Raw genomic sequence first — 21,026 nt, 5'->3', positions numbered from 1 at the left:
CAGTTTCCGCGTCGCCTGTTTGGTCAGCCTGTCGGCACGTTCGTTGCTGGGGATTCTGATGTGTCCAGGGGTCCACACACACAAACACCATGGAATGGCGGAACTGTTCCAGAGCATAGACGGACTCCTGAATGGATGCTACCAGAGGGTGATGAAAGCAGCACTGCTCAATGAGTCAGTACACAGAAGAAATGACTCGCCAGGGCATGAGCGGATGTACTCCAGAGCACGAGATATAGCCACTAGCTCTGCAATGAAAAATCTGCTGCCAATTAGCAAGGAGTGCTGCTCAATATGTCCTCCTTGAACATATGCAAAGCCTACGGGACCATCAGCCATCGAGCTGTTGATGTAAACCACTTCAGAGCCCCGGAACACGCAAAGAACCGAGAGTAAGTGACGGCGGAGAGCGGCAGTGTTAATGGAATCTTTAAGGCTATGCAAAAGGTACAGATGAATCTGCGACTGAGGCCTACACCATGGAGGCATATGTCAACGGACAGGAAGAAGAGGTGGTAAAGGGAAGGACTCCACTTAGGAAAGAAGGGACCCCACGCAAACTGCAATCATTAGCCCCAATCTGGGCCACCGATGTGGGAGATGGACTGCCACGGGCAGCAAAAGGAGACAGTAATTCGGATGCTCAGGGGAAATATGAATGTGTGCTGTGTAACTGCTGAGCAGTTGTGCACGTCCAATCTGTAGTGGAGGGACACCAGCATCCTCCAGTACGCTGGTCACCGGACTCGTCCTAAAAACCCCTGTCGCTAATCGAACCCCACAGTGGTGCACACGGTCAAGTATATGCAATGCTGAAGGCACTGCCGAACCATAACCACACTCCCATTGTCAATTCAAGATTGGACAAGTGCTCGGTAGAGCTGCAGCAGCGTTCAGTGATCTGCACCCCAATTGGTGTTGCTCTGGCAATGGAGGGCATTGAGGTGCTGCCACCACTTCTGCTTAAGCTGACAAAGATGAGGGAGCCAAATCAATCTAGCAACGAAAACTAGACACAGGAATTGATCAGATGTTGCTGTCTGGAAAAGGCTGTTCGGATGGTAGACTCGATGGACACAAGAGTATCAATGGTAGAGCAACCCTGGCAGAAGCTGCCCTGACATGGAGACAGCAAGTCATGTTACTCCAGGACCAAACCCAACCGCCGTCATACCATACGTTCCAGGAGCTTACAAAGAATGTTGGTGAGGCTGATGGGCCGATAACTATCCACATCAAGCGGGCTTTTACCGGGTATGAGCACCGGAATGATGGTGCCCTCCCGCCATTGCAATGGAAAGACACCATCGCACCAGATCAGGTTGGAGATGACGAGAAGATGTCGCTTGTAGTCAGATGAGAGATGTTTGATCTATCTGGCTGTGGATGCGATCAAGCCCAGGAGCTGTGTCGGGGCAATGTGCAATGGTACTGAGGAGCTCCCACTCTGTAAATGGGGTGTTATAGGATTCACTGCAGAATGTATAGAGAATGATAAGATGTTCCATTCCAGACGCCATGTGAGAAAAGCTGGCATGTAATTCTCTGTCGCAGAGGCTCGAACAGAGTGCTCGGCAATCACGTTGCATCGGTACATAACTATCCATTTATGGTAACACCGGGGACAGCTATTGGGACCCGGTACCTGAAAAGACATTTGATCTTTGCCCAGACTTGGGAAGGTGGTGTGTGGCACCCAATGGTGGAGAAGTATCCCTCCCAACACTCCTCCTTCCATTCTTTGATAAGGTATCGAACATGGGCACGGAACTGTTTAAAGGCTATGAGGTGCTCCAGGGAAGGGTGCCGCTTATGCCACTGTAGAGCTCGCCGACACTCCTTAATTCCTTCAGCGACTTCCGGTGACCACCATGGTACTGCCTTACGCCTCGGGCACCCAAAAGAGAGGGGGATCTCGTTTTCTGCCACAGAAACTATTGTACTAGTCACCTGCTCAACCATCACATATATGTTACCATATGGGGGAGATTCAGCAGTGACAGCAGGGGTGAAAGTTCCCCAGTCCGCCTTGTTCAAAGCCCATTGTGCATGCATCCATGTGCCTGACGCCGGGTCAGTGACAGGAAGATGGGGAAGAGGTCACTACCACACAGGTCGTCTTGTGCTCTCCAGTGGATAGATGGGAGAAGTCCTGGGCTGCAAATTGATAAATCAATGGCCGAGTACCTACCATGAGCCACACTGAAATATGTGGCGGCCACAGTATTTAAGAGGCAGAGGTCGAATTCCGACAGTAAAGTTTCAGCCCCTCTGCCTCGCCCCCACAAGGGGTTATGGGCATTAAAATCTCCCAGAAGTAAGAAAGGTTTGGGGAGTTGATCAATCAGTGTAGCTAATACATTCAGGGGTACTGCACCATCTGGAGAAATATATACATTGAAGACAGTTATTTCCTGTGTCATCCTTTTTCTGGCAACCACAGTTTTAAGAGGGGTTTGAAGGGGCACATGTTCACTACAAACCGAGTTTAGGACATAAACGCAAACTCCACCAGACACACTATTATAGTTGTTACGGTTCCTGTAACATCCCTTATAGCTGTGGAGTGCAGGGGTCCGCACTGCTGGGAACCAGGTTTCCTGGAGGGCAATGCGGATAGCAGGTGTAAATCTTAAAAGTTGCCGTAGCTCAGCCAGGTGGTGGGAAAAACTGCCGCAATTCCACTGTAAGACGACAACATGAGACTGGGAAGGCATGGAACATTCAATGAGGCAGTTTACGCCTCAGAGTCACCTGCTGCCACCAATTTATTGCCTGAGCAGTTTATATCCATTGTGTCTGAGGGTCTGGTGAGATCTAGGTCCTCAGCGGATGCCAAAATCTCCACCCCATCCTCAGCCGCAGAGCTTGTAGGTAGCAGTGGTGTGGGTGCCACCGTAATTTCTTTAGTCTTAGGGGTTTTGTTTTTGGATTTCTTTCGCTGCTCCTTGGGTCTCTGGCTAGAAGGACTTCACTGGTTCAGTCTCCGAGACAGAGGATGAGCTTGAAGCCCTACAACCAGATCCTTTTGGGCTCTTCAGCCACTGATGGGTGTCGCCTTTCCCACTAGAGGAAACCTGGGAAGGGTGTGACTCAAGAGACCCCTTCCTAGGGAGAAAAACCGAACAAGACTTATGCTTTTCCAGCTTAAAAGTGGGGAAAGATGACGCTGATGGTTGGGGGGTGGGGGGGCGCATTGCTCCCAAAGTAGATTTATATCTACATCTATACTCCGATAGCCACCAAGCAGTGTGTGGCGGAGGGCATAGTTCCCACCGAAGTCATATTTCCCCTCCTCTGTTCCACTCAGGGATCGCGCGAGGGAAAAATGACTGTCTGAACTCCTCACTACAAGCTCTTCTTTCCCTTATCTTTGAATGGTGATTATTGAGTGATTTGAAAGTTGGTGGTAATAATATACGCTCCACATCCTCTGTGAAGACCGGATTTAGGAATTTAGTGAGCAGCCCCTTCTGTTTAGCCGCACCGTCTATCTGCAAGTGTGTCCCACTTCAAACTTTCTATGAGATTTGTAACGAATTCGCAATAGCTAAATGTACCAGTCATGAATCTTACTGCTTTTCTTTGGACCTTCTCAATCTCTTGAATCAGACCCAATTGGTAAGGGTACCATACAGACAAACAATACTCGACTGGATGAGCTAATGTATTGTAAGCTATTTCCTTTGTTGAAGGACTGCATCGCTCCAGGTTTCTACCAATAAACCGCAATCTAGAGTTCACCTTACCTGTTACTTGTGCAATCTGATCATTCCATTCGATATCATTTCAAATAGTCACACCCAGATACTTGACAGACATTACTGCTCCCAAAGACTGGGCATTTATTTTGTACTCACATTAATGGGGATTTTCACCTTGTTATACGCAGTATGTTACACTTACTAATATTGAGAGAGAACTGCCAGTCATTACACCGCACATTTATTTTCTGCAAATCCTCATTGATTTATTCACAACTTTCGTGATACCACTTTCCTGTAGACTACAGCGTTATAGGCAAAAAGTCTAAGGCAGCTGTCAATACCATCAACCAGATTGTTTATGTAAATAGTAAAAAGCAGAGGACCTATTATCCTGCCCTGGGGCACACCTGAAGTTACTCTTGTTTCTGTTGAAGTCACCCCATTCAGGACGACATACTGCTTCCTGTTTGTTAGAAAACCTTCTATCCAACCACATATGTAATCAGATAGACCATAAGTGCGCACTTTTTATAGCAAGAGACAGTGCAGAACTGAGTCGAACGGCTTTTGAAAGACGAGAAATATGTCATCAACCTGGGAGCTGGTATCTATAGCCTGTTGTATATAATGCACAAAGAGGGCCAGCTGTGTCTTGCATGACCACTGTTTCCTAAAACCGTGCTGGTTTCTGCAGATGAGATTCTCAGAGTCTAGGAAGGTCATTATGTCTGAACACAAAATATGTTCCAGGATTCGACAACAAATCGATGTCAGTAAAATTGGCCGCTAAGTATGTGCATCCAATTGTCTACCCTTTTTATAGATCGCTATGACCTGGGCCTTCTTCCAGTCCTGTGGAACTTTCCGCTATTACAATGATCCCTGATAGATGATGGAAAGAATGGTGCTATATTTGTAGCATAGTTAACATAAAATCTTACAGGGATACCGTCTGAGCCAGATGCCTTCCTGGCATCTAAGGATCTTAACTGTTTTACAATCCCAGATACATTAAACACTATGTCAGCCATCCTTTCGTTTGTTCCACAATTGGAAGGGGGAATGGTGCTGCAGTCCTCTACCATAAACGAGGTTTTGAAGGCTTGGTTTAGTATTTCGGCCTTCCGTTTATCATCAGTTAAATTAACTGTACTGTCAGCAAGAGAAGGTATTGAATTATTTATAGCATTCATTCGTACATTTTATGTACGATCTTATTTTTAGAATTTGCAGATAAAATATTGCTTTCAATTTCGTTAAAAGAACCTCTCTTTATCCTTCTGATAGCTGCTTTCGTTTCGTGTAATTTCTGTTTGTCAGCGGGGCAACAGTGAGAGAAATATGCCCCCCCCCCCCCCACAATCAAGGGGGCAGGTGTAGTCTTCTTGCTCTGAGAGGTGACTTGGGTTGGCGGAGCTGATGGTGCCGGAACTGTTGTAGTGGTGACGTAAGACGATGTCATATGCACAGGATGCAGGCGTTCACAAATTTTCTATTAGCCTCGGTGTAGGTCAGTCTGTGCAGGCTCTTGTACTCCATGATTTTCATTTCTTTCTGGATAATCCTGCAGTCAGGCGAGCAAGGAGAAAGGTGCTCTCTGCAGTTGACACTGATGGGAGGCAGGGCACATGGAGTATTGGGATATGATGGGTGCCCACAATCTCGGCACATGATGCTGGAAGTAAAGTGGTAAGACATATGGCCGAACTTGCAACACTTAAAGCACCGCATCGGGGGAGGGATATAGGGCTTTACATTACAGTGGTAGACCATCACCTTGACCTTCTCGGGCATTGTATCACCCTCAAATGCCAAGATGAAGGCACCGATGGCAACCTGATTATCCTTTGGACCCCTGTGGAAACGCGAGAAGAAATGTACGCCTCGCCGCTCTATATTGGTGTGCAGCTCATAGGCAGACTGCAAAAGAAGGTCCCTGTGAAATATGATACACAGGGCCATTTTTAAGCTCTTATGGGGCGTGATGGTTACAGAAACATCCCCAGCTTGTCACAAGCGAGTAACGTCTGTGACTGGGCAGAGGATGCTGATTTGATCAAGACTGACCCAGACCTCATTTTGGACAATCCCTCCACCTCCCCAAACTTGTCCTCTAAATGCTCAACAAAAAAACTGAGGCTTCATCGTCATGAAAGTTGACCAATCAGCTCTCAAACACACATGGTACCGGGGCGAATAAGATCCACTGCCATCCTTAGACTGACGTTCCTCCCATAGTGAGGCCTGGAGGGGAATGATTTTGGGTCATATTTCTATGCATTGAATTGAGCTCGTGATCACTTAGAGACTGCTGGTTTTTCAGCAAGAGATGATGTACTACACTTCATCACGTGTCATCCACCCTGATGCCACTCACTCCGACCAGGGGCCCTCCCCACAGGCGCCACCCAGCCGCAGAAAAGGCCACCTGGCAGGATGGCCACTGCAGGGAGTCCCAATACCCCAGGGGGATGGACATCTACCCCCTAGGCATATGTGGAGAGTTAATAGCGCAGTCATCAGCAGAATGATCGAGAGTTCGTTGTAGCACTCGCGAACAAAATTCGGGGTCACCAGTATGGGTTTAGCATTGTAGGATTGCCAAATCCAATGATGCACACTATACTACATTTAGTAAGCACTATTTTACTACTCAGAAGCACACATATATAGTTATATACATTCTTGATTCTCTGTCCATCTGTGTTCTCATTCGCACGGGGCCACAGACTGTCACAAAGAGCTCGCCAAAACCAAGATATTACACGTGACTTGGTCAATAGTCGCCACAAGGGAAAGCTTGCAGCAGTTAAGACTAGAATGAGGTGTACTAGGAACCTGATGCTAATTAAAAGTATAACTTATTTCATGATACATTTTTAAGTGTTTTCCCTAAGAAAACAGTGAAATACAATTGTAAGAAACCATGTAAAACCCATGGCTCACTAGAGAGAGAACAATATCTTAACTGGGAAAGGGAAATGTATCTAATAGCAAGAAAGAGTAATGACCCAGAAACAGTCAAATATTACAAAAACTACAGTACTATATTAAGGAAATTTATTAAAAAGTCCAGAAGCATGTGTATTATGTCTCAGATTATCAACTCTGATAATAAAATTAAAACAATTAGGAATATTGTTGAAAGGAAAACAGAGCAATCAGCAGAACAGGAAGACTACGTTATCATCAAAGCAAATGAAAAATTTATTAACAAAAGGTCAGAGGCTGAAAATATTTTTAATATTCATTTTTTAAATGTTGTGGAGAAAACAGGATACAGATGTCCATTAGAAAAGGCAAAGCTATATTGGAATAGGCACTACCTATGCAATTTGATAAAATTGAAATTCTACCAGCTCTCCTTCTGAAGTCAGGAAAATAATGAACTCACTCAAAATTGAAAGGTCATGTAGAACTGATGGCATCTCCAACAAAGTACTAAAAGCTTGTTCCCAACAGGAAAGAAGGATCTTCAGCCACATATGCAATAGTCCACCGAAACTGAGCATTTTTCCTGATAGAGTGAAACATAGGTCTTATGCCAACAACTACCGCCCAATCTCACTTCTGACAGCTTTGTCAAAAATTCTTGGAAAGTAATGTATTCAAGAGTACCTTCACATATCTGTAAAAATAAAGTACTAACAAAATGCCAATTTGGTTTTCAGAAAGGCTTTCCAACAAAAAACACTATATATGCTTTCACTGATCAAATATTAAATGCTCTGAATAACTGAACATCACCAATTTGGATTTTCTGTGATCTCTCAAAGTCTTGATTGTGTAAATCATAGAATTTTTCTAGATAAGCTTAAGTATTGTGGTACGAGTGGGGCAATGCACAAATGATTTAACTGATATTTAACAATGGAAAATCCAGGATGCAATTCACATATAACTGGAGGAGTACAGAAGGTTGAAAAACTGTCCACATGATGTGCAAAAAATCAGCAGATTTCTCAAACTGGAGAGATGTCAAGAAAGGGGTTCCATAATGTTCAGTCTTGGGCCCCTTATTGTTCCTAATATATATTAATGACTTACCACTCTATTCAAGAAGATGCAAAGCTAATACTTTTTGCTAGTGATACAGGTATAGTAATCACACCCAACAAACAAGAACTAGCTGACAAAATTTTAAATAATAGCTTTCAGAAATTTTTTACGTGGTTCTCTGCAAATGGAGTCTAATAAAATTTGAAAAGTATATACAGCTCTGTTCAGTAAATGGCACAATACCATTAATAAATATAGAGTTTGAACAGAAGTCTGTAGCTCTAAGGTAGAATATTACAAATTTTCGGGTGTGTGGATTGATGACAGATTGAACTGGAAGAAACACATTTATGATCTGTAACAACATTTGCGTTCAGTTACTTATGCTACTAGCATCAAAGCAAATTTACCAATTAACATTTAAGTAAATTAGCTTACAATGCTTGTTTCCATTCACTGCTTTTGTATGGCATCATACTATGGGTTAAGGAAAGAAGTATTCATTACACAAAAGCATGTAATCAGAATAATTGTTGAAACCCCGCCAAGATCGTCTTGTAGACATTTATTTGAAGAATTAAGAATACTCACAGTAGCTCCCCCCCCCCCCCCCCACACACACACACACTCTTCTCTCTCTCATATTTATGATATTTGTTATTAACAACCAAACCTAATTCAAAAGCAATAGCAATGTGCATAGCTTCCACACTAGGAGAAAGGATGATCTTCTCTACTTTGGGTTAAATCTAACTTCAGCACAGAAAGGGGTGAATTATAGCCACAAAAATGTTTGGTCACTTAGCCTACCAGATAGCATCAAAAGTCTGATAGATCACCAACCACTATTTAAAAACAAATTAAAATACCTCCTCAATGATAACTCTTCCTACTCAGCAGACGGATTGTTAGATATAAATTAGTAATCTTACAACTAAAAAAATAAATAAAAATAGCAATGAAGAAAACCTTGAATTATGGCACATACAGAAACCTATTGTTAAACTGACACATTCTACATCATCACAAAGTGTCGTATTCACGATCTATGGAACAAGTATTAATCTAATCTGTCCACATGCAGTGGCATCTGCATTACAGAAAACTTATAACATTGTACAGAGTGTGAGTGAGTGTGCATTTTATTGAAAATAAGCATACATGGGAAACCAATAGTTCTCTTGCGTTAATAACCAGCATCTGAATCTGCTTGTGTCATGGACAAATGCCTTGAGCTATAGGAGGTGCAATGCCATATTCTTGACACAAATCACACCACACACTTGTTACTGAATGTCACCTATCAAAATCAAGAATGCAGATGGAATTTTGTTGCTGTGTTATTGTTATCTTATATAATGTACATAGGGTAATGAACAAACGAACTAGTTGTAGCAGAGACATCCCTACAAGCAATCATACGAACTGCCAGCTTTAAAGTGGCACAGAGGTAAACTTTTAGTTTCCATGCACAAGTTAAAATTTACTGGAAGTTTCTACCTTCATTCAAACAGAAAATATTTCTGAAGCACATATGCTTTAAATCTTATGGCAGTAAGAAGTTAACAGCCAACTGATAGTTTGATTAAACAGCATGTATGAAAATTTTCCTCATAGCCTATGCATAGATTACCTTTAGAAAACATTTCTAAATTCACAGTTATAACCTCTCAAACCACTGCATTTAAGTAGTGTTGCTCGTTAAATTTTAAAAACACTGCCTGACAAAGAAAGTTAAGCACCCAAGAGAGGAGGAGGAAACTAAACTTCAGGGGTTGAGAGGGTATATGATGTTATTTCATTGATTACAAAACAGTCAAATTTAGGAAGAATTTGGCACAACGAACACACTTTGTGTTACGTCTCACCCCCTTTGGCCAGGATGAATGCACAGATTTGACTGGGAAGGGGGTCGAAACCACTGTATCCTCTCCTGAGGCAAGCTGACCCACAATATTGTTGGAACTAGTATACTCACCCTGAGACGGAGTTAACATCTGAGCTGGTCCCGCACACGCTCTATTAGGGACAGATCTAAGGGCATTTCTGGTCATGAGAGTACCTCAACATCACACAGACAGTTCATAGTGACATGTGCCTCTTATGAATGAGCAATGACACAGGCCATGCATAGACAAGCACTGCCCTCTTGAAAAACGGCACTACGATACTGTCATGTGAGAGATTATATACGGAAACACAGAAGTCTGACAGCACTGTGCCATAAGTGTCCCCTCAATCACATCCTGCTGAGACCTTAAGTCATACCAGATGGCTCCCCGCACCACAATGCCAGCAGTGACACCACTGTGCCTACCCAAAACACTGGAAGAATGGGACCTCTCTCTAGGTCGCCAATATGCTCACTGATTATTATTATCTGGGGTAGTTGGGTTGTTTTGGGGCAGGAGACTAGACAGCGAGGTCATCGGTCTGGGAAATCACGGAAAACCTAAATCAGGATGGTCGGACATGGGATTGAACAGTCGTCCTCCCGAATGCGAGTGCAGTGTGCTAGCGACTGCGCCACCTCGCTCGATATATCTGGGGTAGTGCACAATGTTGAACACAATACAACACCACTCATCAGCTGTCCATGCTCCCTGATCATGGCACTACTACAAACAGAGTTGGGCTATGCAGTATTACACAGGATGTTGCAGGGATCCCATTATTTCTTCTCGAATGGGAGGCACAGATGTGAAGTGGTTACAGTGTGCTTGGTGCACAATATGGCAATCCTCCATTGTGGTGGTCAGGTGTGGTCAACCAGAACCTTTATGATGACTGCTGTCATTCTGAGGCATTTGGATATTACAAAATATGACAAACTGCCCAAATGGAGACCCACAATGATGCTCCTTCCCAGTACTGTCTGGTGCTTACAATGCTGCCACACATGACCACATGGCACAATCCTGTTCTTTACAGTGATCAATATGATCAAATGCTGCTCTTTCACCTGACAATGCTGCCACACACGTATGTGGTACAACCCTATTCTTCACATCTAATGATGTTCTTTCACCTTATATTCCTTGTCAAGTTCAATGAACACTAATGCACTCTGTGGTAGCCATTCAGCCTGTCACAGATAACTGCACTTGTATACTTGTCTATTGTCTGGTGTAGAGAATCACACTGAGATCCTACTGTGCCTTCTGGGTACTTCACTTCTTGTCTGAGAGTGTAAGCCAGTTTTAATTAATATGCATTTGCTTGTATTCTGATACTTATAATTGGATAACAACATTTATGGAAGAAACAATAGTTATCTTTAATTCCTTCATTCTGATTAGGACATCTAATGGATCTGGTAACAAAACATTATGTTACTGTTGCAGAATTACAAACTGCATTCTCAACCAATTCACAACCAGCACTATCTGTATTGCAGACCTCATGCCAAGTGCACTTTTGAAAACTGGTTTCAGATACCTCTAAAGATTTTTTACTGCATTGACATTGTTAATATGACATTACAAAGATCAGCATTAGTCTTAAACCACATACTGCACTGGCAGGGAAAACTGTAAAGAAACAATCATTATCCCTCTATTCACTATTGCCAGGAAATAAAGCTAACAACAGGTTTGGCCCAACCCACAAAATTGCAGGACAACAAAAGCCTCTTCTCTGAATGTAAAATATAAACGTTTTGTACAGTATTGGTAAGTCAAACTTACTTAAATAATGTAATACTATTATCCACCTAAAATAAAACATTCTTGATTTCATTTATCTGAAGGTAACTTTTTCCTCTAGAGATAAGTTGCATGGAAATTAGCAATCAAACACAGAGAGAGATATTTTCATGCATTCAGTGAATTTATCAGCATCTGATCATAAATTCTTGTGCAATGTATTAAATTATCCAAACAATTATCTCTGTTTCACCAGAATATTTGGGCCTTTCCTTACACTGAATAAATCAAACTGCACAAATGAGCTTCCTACCAGCATCAAGTCAGATAGCAATTTGTCCAACTATTGTTTGTCTGACCTCTGCAGAATGCTACTACACAACACTGAAAAAAGAACTGCTACTGAAGACACTACAGCACTGAATCGCATTTGGATGTCATTGAGCGTTCTGCCCACTCCTCCCCACGCTGCACTCAAGCTGTAGACACAGTTTTCGCAAAATAAATTATATACACCATGAAAGACTTATGAGTTACCTTGGTAAATACAACCTTCATAATGAAGCACAAGCACAATATTGGCCATTACAAAGTTAACAAAAGTGGTACTTTAAGCTCTTGACAAGGATGACTGTGGAACAGATCTTTGCAAGGCTTTTGACACCACTGACCATAAAATACTAGACTAATAAAGAAACTAGCACTAGGTGTGAGAGGAATAGTACACAAATTGTTCCAGTTTTAATAGAAAAATAACTGGAGTGCAGCTCATCTGTGGAGCAACAGTCGACCCTGACAGTAGTGAACATAACAGATTTTCAGAGCTATCGTAGTTGGACAAAACTGGCACACAATTTCTGGTGCTGTCTTCTCAATTTGGGTGCATACCTTGCAGTGAGAGATTAAAAAGTGGTCTGATCTAGAAATTTATTTTATCTCAAAATATTTTCGGACATTTATTCCTTGTCAAAACTTAATCTACTGAGTACCTACAAAACCTGCGAAGTCTTATAGATTTATCATCTATGCTTATTCTGACAGTTGTTTTCTCTCATGTTGTAGCATGTGCTTTTTTTTTCCATGTGCAACACCAGTTTATTACATACTGGTCAGCTGCAAACATCCTTGAGGGCTACATTTGGCACCTTCACTAAGACTTACGGTGTTATACCAATGGCTGACGTTACTGTCATCGCTAAAGGGATTTTCTTTTCTTCATTTTGTACTGTCTGTAAAATTGACATATATAAAATTCCTCCAAGCAGTACATTGGATCCAATTCTCCTCAATTTATGTCAACGTTTTTGCAGACAGTACAAACTGCAGAAAAAAAAAATCCCTTTAGTGATGACAGTAACGTCAGTCATTAATATAACACTGTAACTCCTAGTTAAGATGCCAAATGTAGCCCTCAAGGATGTTTTCAGCTGAGCAAACTGGTGTTGAACATGAAGAAAAACAGCACATGCTCCAACATGAGAGAAAACAACTGTTAGAATAAGCATAGATGATAAACATATGCAGGGTGTTTCACAATTCCTATTAGACTTCACAGGTTTTGTAGGTACTAAGTAGATTAAGTTTCGACAAGGAATAAATGTCTGAAAATATTTTGAGATAAAATAAATTTCTATATCAGGTCACTTTTAAATCTCTCACTTCAAGGTATGCACCCAAATTGAGAAGGCAGCACCAGACATTGTGTGCCAGTTTTGTCTAACTACAACAGCTCTGAAAATCTTATGTTCGCAACTGTTAGGGTTGACTGTTGCTCCACAGATGTCCTGAACTCAAAATATTGAACGGGGAGTCCTTTATCACACAGAAGAGAACCCGACATCAAGTACTCTGAACATCACCCATGCCATGGACTCTTGTAGAACACACAGGTCAAACCTCATTGTCTCCACTATCTGCATACCCTGATGTGGGCAGTTAGAAAGTGATCCAATTTTCAATTTATCTTACAGCCAAATGGTACATACTTAGAGATGGGTTCCATAACAAAATCATCCCTACAACTCCAACAAGCCTGTAACAGGAATTGTAAAATACTCTGTAGATTGCGGAAAAAAAATAATTTAGGGACGACTTGATCTTCAACCAACACGGAATAAATTTGCAAAGATACTGGCAAAAAATAATGTCAGTAGCATGCTATGCTCTAAGGGTCTATCAGAATGTACAGCCAATGTCTTGCAGTGACATATTAGTCCTACGTACATTCTTTAGTAGTAAAGGAAACCACTCAGGTGAAAAGCAGAAGTGTTTAGTCGCTAATGGGGGACACACAAAAAAAAAATAAAGCTTGCTAGCTTTCAGAGTAAAAAAAACCGCTTGATAGCTCTCCACTCTTAAGAATACCATAGTTTATGCTGTTACTATCTCCCACCTCTTTTTCTAAAAGAGTAAGACCGTGTTACCATCATAGCCATCTCTTCAGTTTGCTTTGCTGGGTAATCATTTCATTTATGCTCAACTTTTTCTTCCCGACTTGTCTAAGTTTCACTGAATGTGACACCAAAGTCTTCAGTCATTTCTGCATGTTCTCATTATCTGTTGAACACAGGGTTCTGCCCAACAGTGCATGTATGTGATGCTCCTGACGTATCATGTCAATATTTTTCCTCAAACCAGTTTCCTACCGTGCACCTAGAGGTTTTAGAGGGATAAAGCCTAACACTCATTCAGGTAACAGAGCCAGTCTTTCCCACTGAGTGGGCTGAACCTCCCAATAAGGATATCAGATTTGACCTGTTACATTATACATGCACAGTGTTAAAACCGTTGAAGTGTTTCTTTTGCTTCTATATTTTTAGAAATGTAGGTTGTGGTGACACTGAAATGTAAAATAACCCAAGGTCTACATTAGTTTGAAAAGTGGGAGTTTGGCTGTGATGTCACTGGAATAACTACAATTTGCGAGTATTTCATGCACACTGGATTTCAATTAGTAGCTGATGTTTGGAACTTCAATGAATTTATGGGTCACAGCAGACTGGTGGTATCAATGTTCAGTACTTTTACTTTTTCTAACAATTTCCCAAATGTAAGGCCAACTATGATCACTGAATCAATCTGAAACCTGCAGCTCTCTGTAACCTCCCACTTCGTAGTTGGTCCACAATTTATAGGATTTGTAACAATGTTCAAGATCTTTGTGTTGTATATAGCATAAAATAATTATGAAAATATATTTTCAAACTTACCTGAAAAACAGGTCACCGAGTGGAACACCACACTTTTTAAGGTAATAACAAACTTCGGTCTTCAGGGTAAAGTCTTCCTGGGGAATATTTAGAACTGGTATTACTGTGCCAATATTAGGATTTCTGTTTGCCATACAATTTTGGAGGTAGCTATATGCAAGGGCAGAAGATGCTGAATCCAGATCGCAAGATTCGTTGCCAATTATAGTCCTAACTTTTTGTAGTGCCCCAAGCTGCAGCTTCTGAAGTTCAAAACAAAATGAATATACTATTTAGAAATGTACCTAAATTAAAATTCAAACAAAATTATTTGAATAAGTTTCAATTACAGATGTGAAAAACCATTGAGGAATACCAAACAGAACAAAAATCAAAAACTGCAGAACACTGGCTGTGGCAACCAACACCAAGCTTAGATGTGCCAACTCTCAAATTGCTATGATCAACTAAGACCATGATATGGCATGAACCATGCATTCAATAACTTATGAAATGTGGCGGATACCCCCAATCGTGTCTTACTAAAATTTAACATACAGATGAACACTGCTTTGGCAAAACTATGTATCACGGAAACGTCGCAAGAATCATCAAATGTCTCATTTTTGTACAAACTAAGATGGGCCGTTATAAGTGCCCACATGTAAGATTTCCCACAGCAAGCACTAATGTTTGTGAATCACTACAAATACTATTCCTTGTCAGTGTCCCTGTGACCAGGGTTCAGATTTTTTCAGCATTTATAGTGTTGTCCGTCGCTGCCTGCAAACCGAGTTTGAACGACAGTGTCCTATACGTGGGCTGCTTAAAGAAGCGCTGCCAAGACACACACACACACACACACACACACACACACACACACACACACACACACATTCTTTTAACACACAATATTGACGCCTAGACTACAGTTAAACAATGGCCAGGATTATTAACTGTCTTAATTCACAACACTTGCTGCCACCGCAAATCCTAAAGTAGCTAGCACGTTATGCATTACAGACGGCGGTAAGAGGCAAATTCAATAAAATATTACAATATCTAGTCACAAACAAACCTACTGGAGGTAATGGGTAAGAGTTCTCCAAACCGTTACGCACTGTCATTTTATACATAATATTACAAAAAAATAAAAACTTTGACTGGACAACAATGCTCAATAATAGCTGTTAATACAAGAAACAGAACTCAGTAACTGCTCACTAAAATCTGTACATTAAAAATTTTAAGCACTCTTACCGCTGCTTCACAAACGAATTGCCAAGCCATTTTTCACAAAGTTGTAGACTATTTCTTCGATTACGGCAACGTTCAACCCTTCAAACCCGCAATCATTTCGCAGACTAATATTTGAAAACCGCGCAAGTTGTCAAAGATCTTCAAATCCACGATAGACATGTCAATGGACACCAAGCCGCTTTTTTCCAGGCAACGAAAACTTGCATATGTAACCGCCCACCGACGAACTGGCATAGCCTACTAGTGACACCAACCAATCAATTGCTCTATTGAAAACACCCTCCTCGATCTCTGTCATGAAAACTAGCATGACAATCAGAAAGGCCGTTTAACTTGTCGGCCTCATTCACAGTCTCCCACTACCGTGTAAGCGCTCCTGTAACTTCAGCTAGATGGACGTTCTGCTGCACTCACTGTCAAATGTTAATGTTCAGCTTCAGTGTGCATGACATACGTAAAAATTATTGGAAAATTAGAACGGTATCAAATGAAAAAGAAACTGAGGTATGCAAGAAATTTTGCGAAATACCACTTGGAAAGATGTGCACAAAACCTCTTGTGAAAATGAAAATATAATGTATTCTCTAACATAGTCAGAAGTTACTTTGAAAAATGATTTCCCAAGAAATTAACCGCTGCATCAAACGCACCTACACCCACAATTGCAAATATAGGTTTCGCAATACTGTGTATAACTACAATAGATTCTACTTGGCATCACGGGACACAGATGATGAAAGGGTTAAACCACATTAGAGGCTCCATTGCAAAATTCTAGGTCAAGTCATTACAGCACGAACATATATGTACTTTCAAAAAAATGAGCTCCTGCAGAAACAAGGTAACTATTTGGAACACAGTAAAATATTAGACAGGGAAAAATAAAACCAAGAACATGAAATTTCTTTAAAGCTGGATGATGAACTGATTAAAAATAGTCTTAAAATTATAAAAATTTTTAATAACTTTTTTCTGTCAGTACTAATAATTTATGTTTGAACACTTCTTTACCAGATGCTCTAAAGTTCCAAAGAAAAGCTTTCCAGAAGATGTTTGACAAAATGCAATGATATCCAACATCTCCAACAGGATTTTTCAGTGTCATCAGTTGTAATAAAAACAAATTTTCAAGCAGTTATGATGAAATCAGTAGTAAAATAATGAAGTGTTGCTCAGCTGAACTTAGTAACATACTGAGTTACTTGTGCAATGAACCTTTCATAGTAGTATTTTTCCAGAGACACCTAAATGTGCTGTTGTCAAGCCACTTCACAAAAAAGGAGACAAATTGTTAGTAAACAATTACTGGTCCATTTTGTTACTACCAATATTTTCAAAAAACAATTGAAGAAGATAATGTACAAGAACTTTTCTATACACTTAGTACATGAAACAGTTTCGATTTCAAAAAAGGACAGTGTAATGAACAGGCTGTATTTATCTTGAAAGATTATTTAATAGGCTCAATCAACCACGAATTACTACCATCGGGACTATTCTGTGACTTGATTAGAGGTTTTGATTGTGTGAACCATCAACAACATGCCAGAGGATATAAATGCATACAGATAATGTAATGGAATTTAAGACTGAATATATATATATATATATATATATATATATATATATATATATATATATATATCAATCCAAATTCTACAATGTTATGGAGAAGTAGGTACAAAAGATTCATGGTTTTTATTTTACCCAAATGATAGAAAGAAACTTGCATCAGGACCATGTCAGTCACATATCTATATGCATTGAGAACTTGAAGGAAACAGAAATGTGTACTGCAGGGTTAGATTTTAGGTCCTCCATTGTTACTAGTATATATAAATGAACTTCCACTTGCCGTTTCAGAAGATGTAAATATTGTTCTTCTTGCATATGATTCAAGAACATGAATGAAAAAATATTAATACTACTTTTGTTGAAAAGATGGCTAGTGAAGTATTTTTATACGTCAGTAGATGCTTCAAGGTAAAAAAGTAGCATTCAATTTTGAAAGTATCAGTATATATAGTTTAGCACTTCTCACATAACTCAATGAGTATTAAAAAGAAGTTTCACAAAAAATGAAATACAACGAATAGAAACTGTTAAATTTGGGGTATTACAATTAGATCAAACCTTTAATTCATTAGTCCTGTTATAAGACACGTATCTGATGACAAATGAAAAAACACCCTGCAGAGGTCTCTTTAAAAAACTGGTATTTTGACAACTATTTCACAATATATATTTTCATCAATGTCCACGTGTATTATCAATATGTTTCTTTTGACAATACAGTACGAAAATAATGAATTTTGCACTAGGATTAAAGACAACCTCTACAAAGACCTCAAGAGATTAACATTAGCACAGAAAGGAGTCAGATAAATGGTTGTACATGTATACAACAATATGCCAGAGGATACCAAATGCATACAGATAATGTAATGGAATTTGAGACTGAATTAAAGAATGTTTTATTGGGAAACTCCTTCTACCCCACTGAAAAATTTCTTCACAGAAACTATCTAATTTGGAGCATTATAGTACAGTAAGGTAATGTCATTTCACTGTATTTCACTTAAATTAAATGCACATTTACGGATTATTCCCACAGCCCAGAGAGCAATACTTGTTGTATCCATGGAATATAACTATTGAAATGTTCTTAACAACTCATTTTCACAACTAGTTTAAAATTATTATAAGAAATTAAAAACAAAACTTTCAATATTTTCGGAAGCAGAAGAAATGGGAAAAAGTGCTCAACACACATGATGACATCATCTCACTTCTTCTTCTTCTTCATCCTCATCATCATCATCATTTTCTTCTTCTTCTTCTTCTTCTTCTTCTTCTTTTTCTTCTTCTTCTTGTTCCTTTTATCAAATAAAACGTCAACTGAGACTCTTTAAAATAGCAATCTGGATGGTCACAAAATGGCCCCACACTCGAGCAATGCGTCACTGGCGCTTTTGCCTGTAGTTGATTACTTGCTTGGAACTCACCATACAAGAGCGATTTACTATGCAACTGCAACCAGTATTTCAAGTATCACTGAGTCATGAAAATCTGCTATGGAAATTGAACTGCTGTGTTTTAGGGCAATGTCAATTGATCTCTGTAGATCAACTAAAACTTGTAAAACTTTTATTTAAAAATGGGAACTGAAATTTGATAAATTTTCTGAGTCGCCTTTCTTGTGAACTGTAGGCTCTGTTGCAGAATAAATTACATATTTTCATTGACACTAAGACCATTCGTCCACTGGTCCAATGCAACTGCTACAAAATGTCAGGTGTCGGACAGCAGCCGTTTGTGAGTCTGACCTGTTGTACTGTATTGTACCTCGTCCACTCTTGCAACTGCGAGTCATGTGCAACGGAACCTGCATGTGTCTCCCCCGCAACTCCTTCCGCTGCAACTGCTCTGGCAGCGTCATAACTCTGATGCGACTATCCCAAAAGTGGGTGTTCTTTCATAGTCATTAGTCATGTCAGACTGGGACAAAGCGGTTTGGGCCAAGCTGGCAGAAGCAGTGGAGAGGCATCCACATCTACATAATCATGGTTTCTCAGAGTATTCGAAGAAAATGTCTGTGGAAATGGAATGGGAAGCTGTGGGAAGAGAAATTGATGCAAGTCATAAGTAAATTTTTTTTTGTTTCAATAGTATCACTATACATAAGAAATTTTGGAAAATGTGCAGTAGTGTTCATTACCCCTAGGTGCAGTATTGTTTAGTATCATCTGATTTTTTTTAAATTTACTGTGAACTATTTTTATTAGAGCAACAAATAACCTATTATCTGCTTGCACAAATTATATTTATCTTTATTTTGATTTACTTATTGTTCACACAATTCTTCCACTGCCAAGGTAATGCAACTTTCGATGTCAGAAAATATTGTTTTAAATGATTTCGTAATTCATGGGTGGTTGAAGTGTGATCAATGGAAGGGATGACAGCTACTTGTGTCAGTTCTCCAATTTAATCATGGTGAAGGCCACATTCACTTATTGAATACATTTTCCCTTCTCCGTTTCTGATGAAGTTGTCCAGCAAGCACACAGCTCTTGTTATCCTATTACTATTTTGGAAGTTATAGCATTTGTAAAATTTAGAGCTTTTGGTTAATAATGCTGAACACATACTCTAGAGATTCCCGACCCCAGCTCAATTTGTGGTTGAAAATCCATGTTGTGTCATTCAGTTTTTTTTGGGACAAGGTTGCATATGATTTTTCTTGAGAGGAAATGCTTCATGATCAACAAAATAAAATAGAAACCTTGATGCTGTAAAATCATGATATCTGTTTAAGTCACAATGAAAGCTCCACTAGAATCATTGTAGCCATTAGTAATGCATATACATTTCTGGGAAAAATTTCAACAACCTTTTAGAGGTTTTCAGTTCATCAAGTTTTATTGTTGCAACAGTGTATATGGAGTACATGAAATGATTACATTTACCGATCAATACCACAAGTGGTTCTGAGATACGTGTTATCGATCCATGCTGAAACAATCATGTCAGTAGTGGTGTAGCCTCTATCGGCAGGAATTCAGGCACTGACTCTGGTAATCAGTAGATCCTACAGGTGGCGAATACTGTCCTGGTATATATTGTGTCATGCCTGTATAATATGTAAGTTCTGTAAGAATTGTTGGTTGACGAGTCACGCAAGTCACTTCTCATCCCATTATATCCCACAAGTACTCGATTGGAGACAAGTCTGGAGATTGTGCTAGCCAGGGAATTTGCTGAGTGTTTGCAGAGCACATTGAGTTTCACGGCCATTGTGTCGGGTAGTATTATCCTGTTGGAACACCATATCACCCCCCCCCCTGTTGAAAGACTGGCAAAAGAACGGGTCTTGCAACTTTCTGCATGTACTGAGCACTGATTAGTGTCCCCTCCAGAAACACCAAAGGTGAATGAGAGTTGTAGCTAATTGCATTCCAGACCATAAAGCCTAGAGTGGACCAGGTGTGTCTTGGACAAATGCACTCCACGAGACAGCACCCACCAGATCTAGCAAAGAACCATCACTTGAATCCAAGCAGAACCTGCTTTCATCACTCAAGACCACGCACACCATTCCATCTTCCAAGTGTTCCTCTGATGGCACCAGTCGAGCCGTGCACATGGATGCTGTGGCGTGAGTGGAAGGGATGTAGAAGTGTGCATGTCCTTAGTCCCACTTCTAATAATTGGTTCACAACAGTTAG

The 21,026-nt window shown here is 40.3% G+C and overlaps 1 protein-coding gene across 1 annotated transcript in view; it reads right to left on the bottom strand.

Annotated features, from left to right (window-relative positions):
- Positions 1–16,025, bottom strand: part of LOC126298969 (exopolyphosphatase PRUNE1-like) — a 134,437-nt gene extending 118,412 nt beyond the window's left edge. Inside the window, exons 1-2 of the mRNA XM_049990587.1 lie at positions 15,799–16,025; positions 14,560–14,801 (exon numbers count right to left, since the gene is read on the bottom strand). Of these exons, the coding sequence (XP_049846544.1) occupies positions 14,560–14,801; positions 15,799–15,828 (272 nt within the window). The 5' untranslated portion in view covers positions 15,829–16,025. The remainder of the gene's footprint in view (positions 1–14,559; positions 14,802–15,798) is intronic.
- Between the last annotated feature and the right edge of the window lie 5,001 nt (positions 16,026–21,026).

This window comes from Schistocerca gregaria, chromosome X, assembly GCF_023897955.1.
Source record: "Schistocerca gregaria isolate iqSchGreg1 chromosome X, iqSchGreg1.2, whole genome shotgun sequence".
In the NCBI taxonomy this organism is placed as follows: domain Eukaryota; kingdom Metazoa; phylum Arthropoda; class Insecta; order Orthoptera; family Acrididae; genus Schistocerca; species Schistocerca gregaria.
Note: the sequence above shows the minus strand (reverse complement) of the source record. Positions and strands in the feature narration are given on the sequence as shown.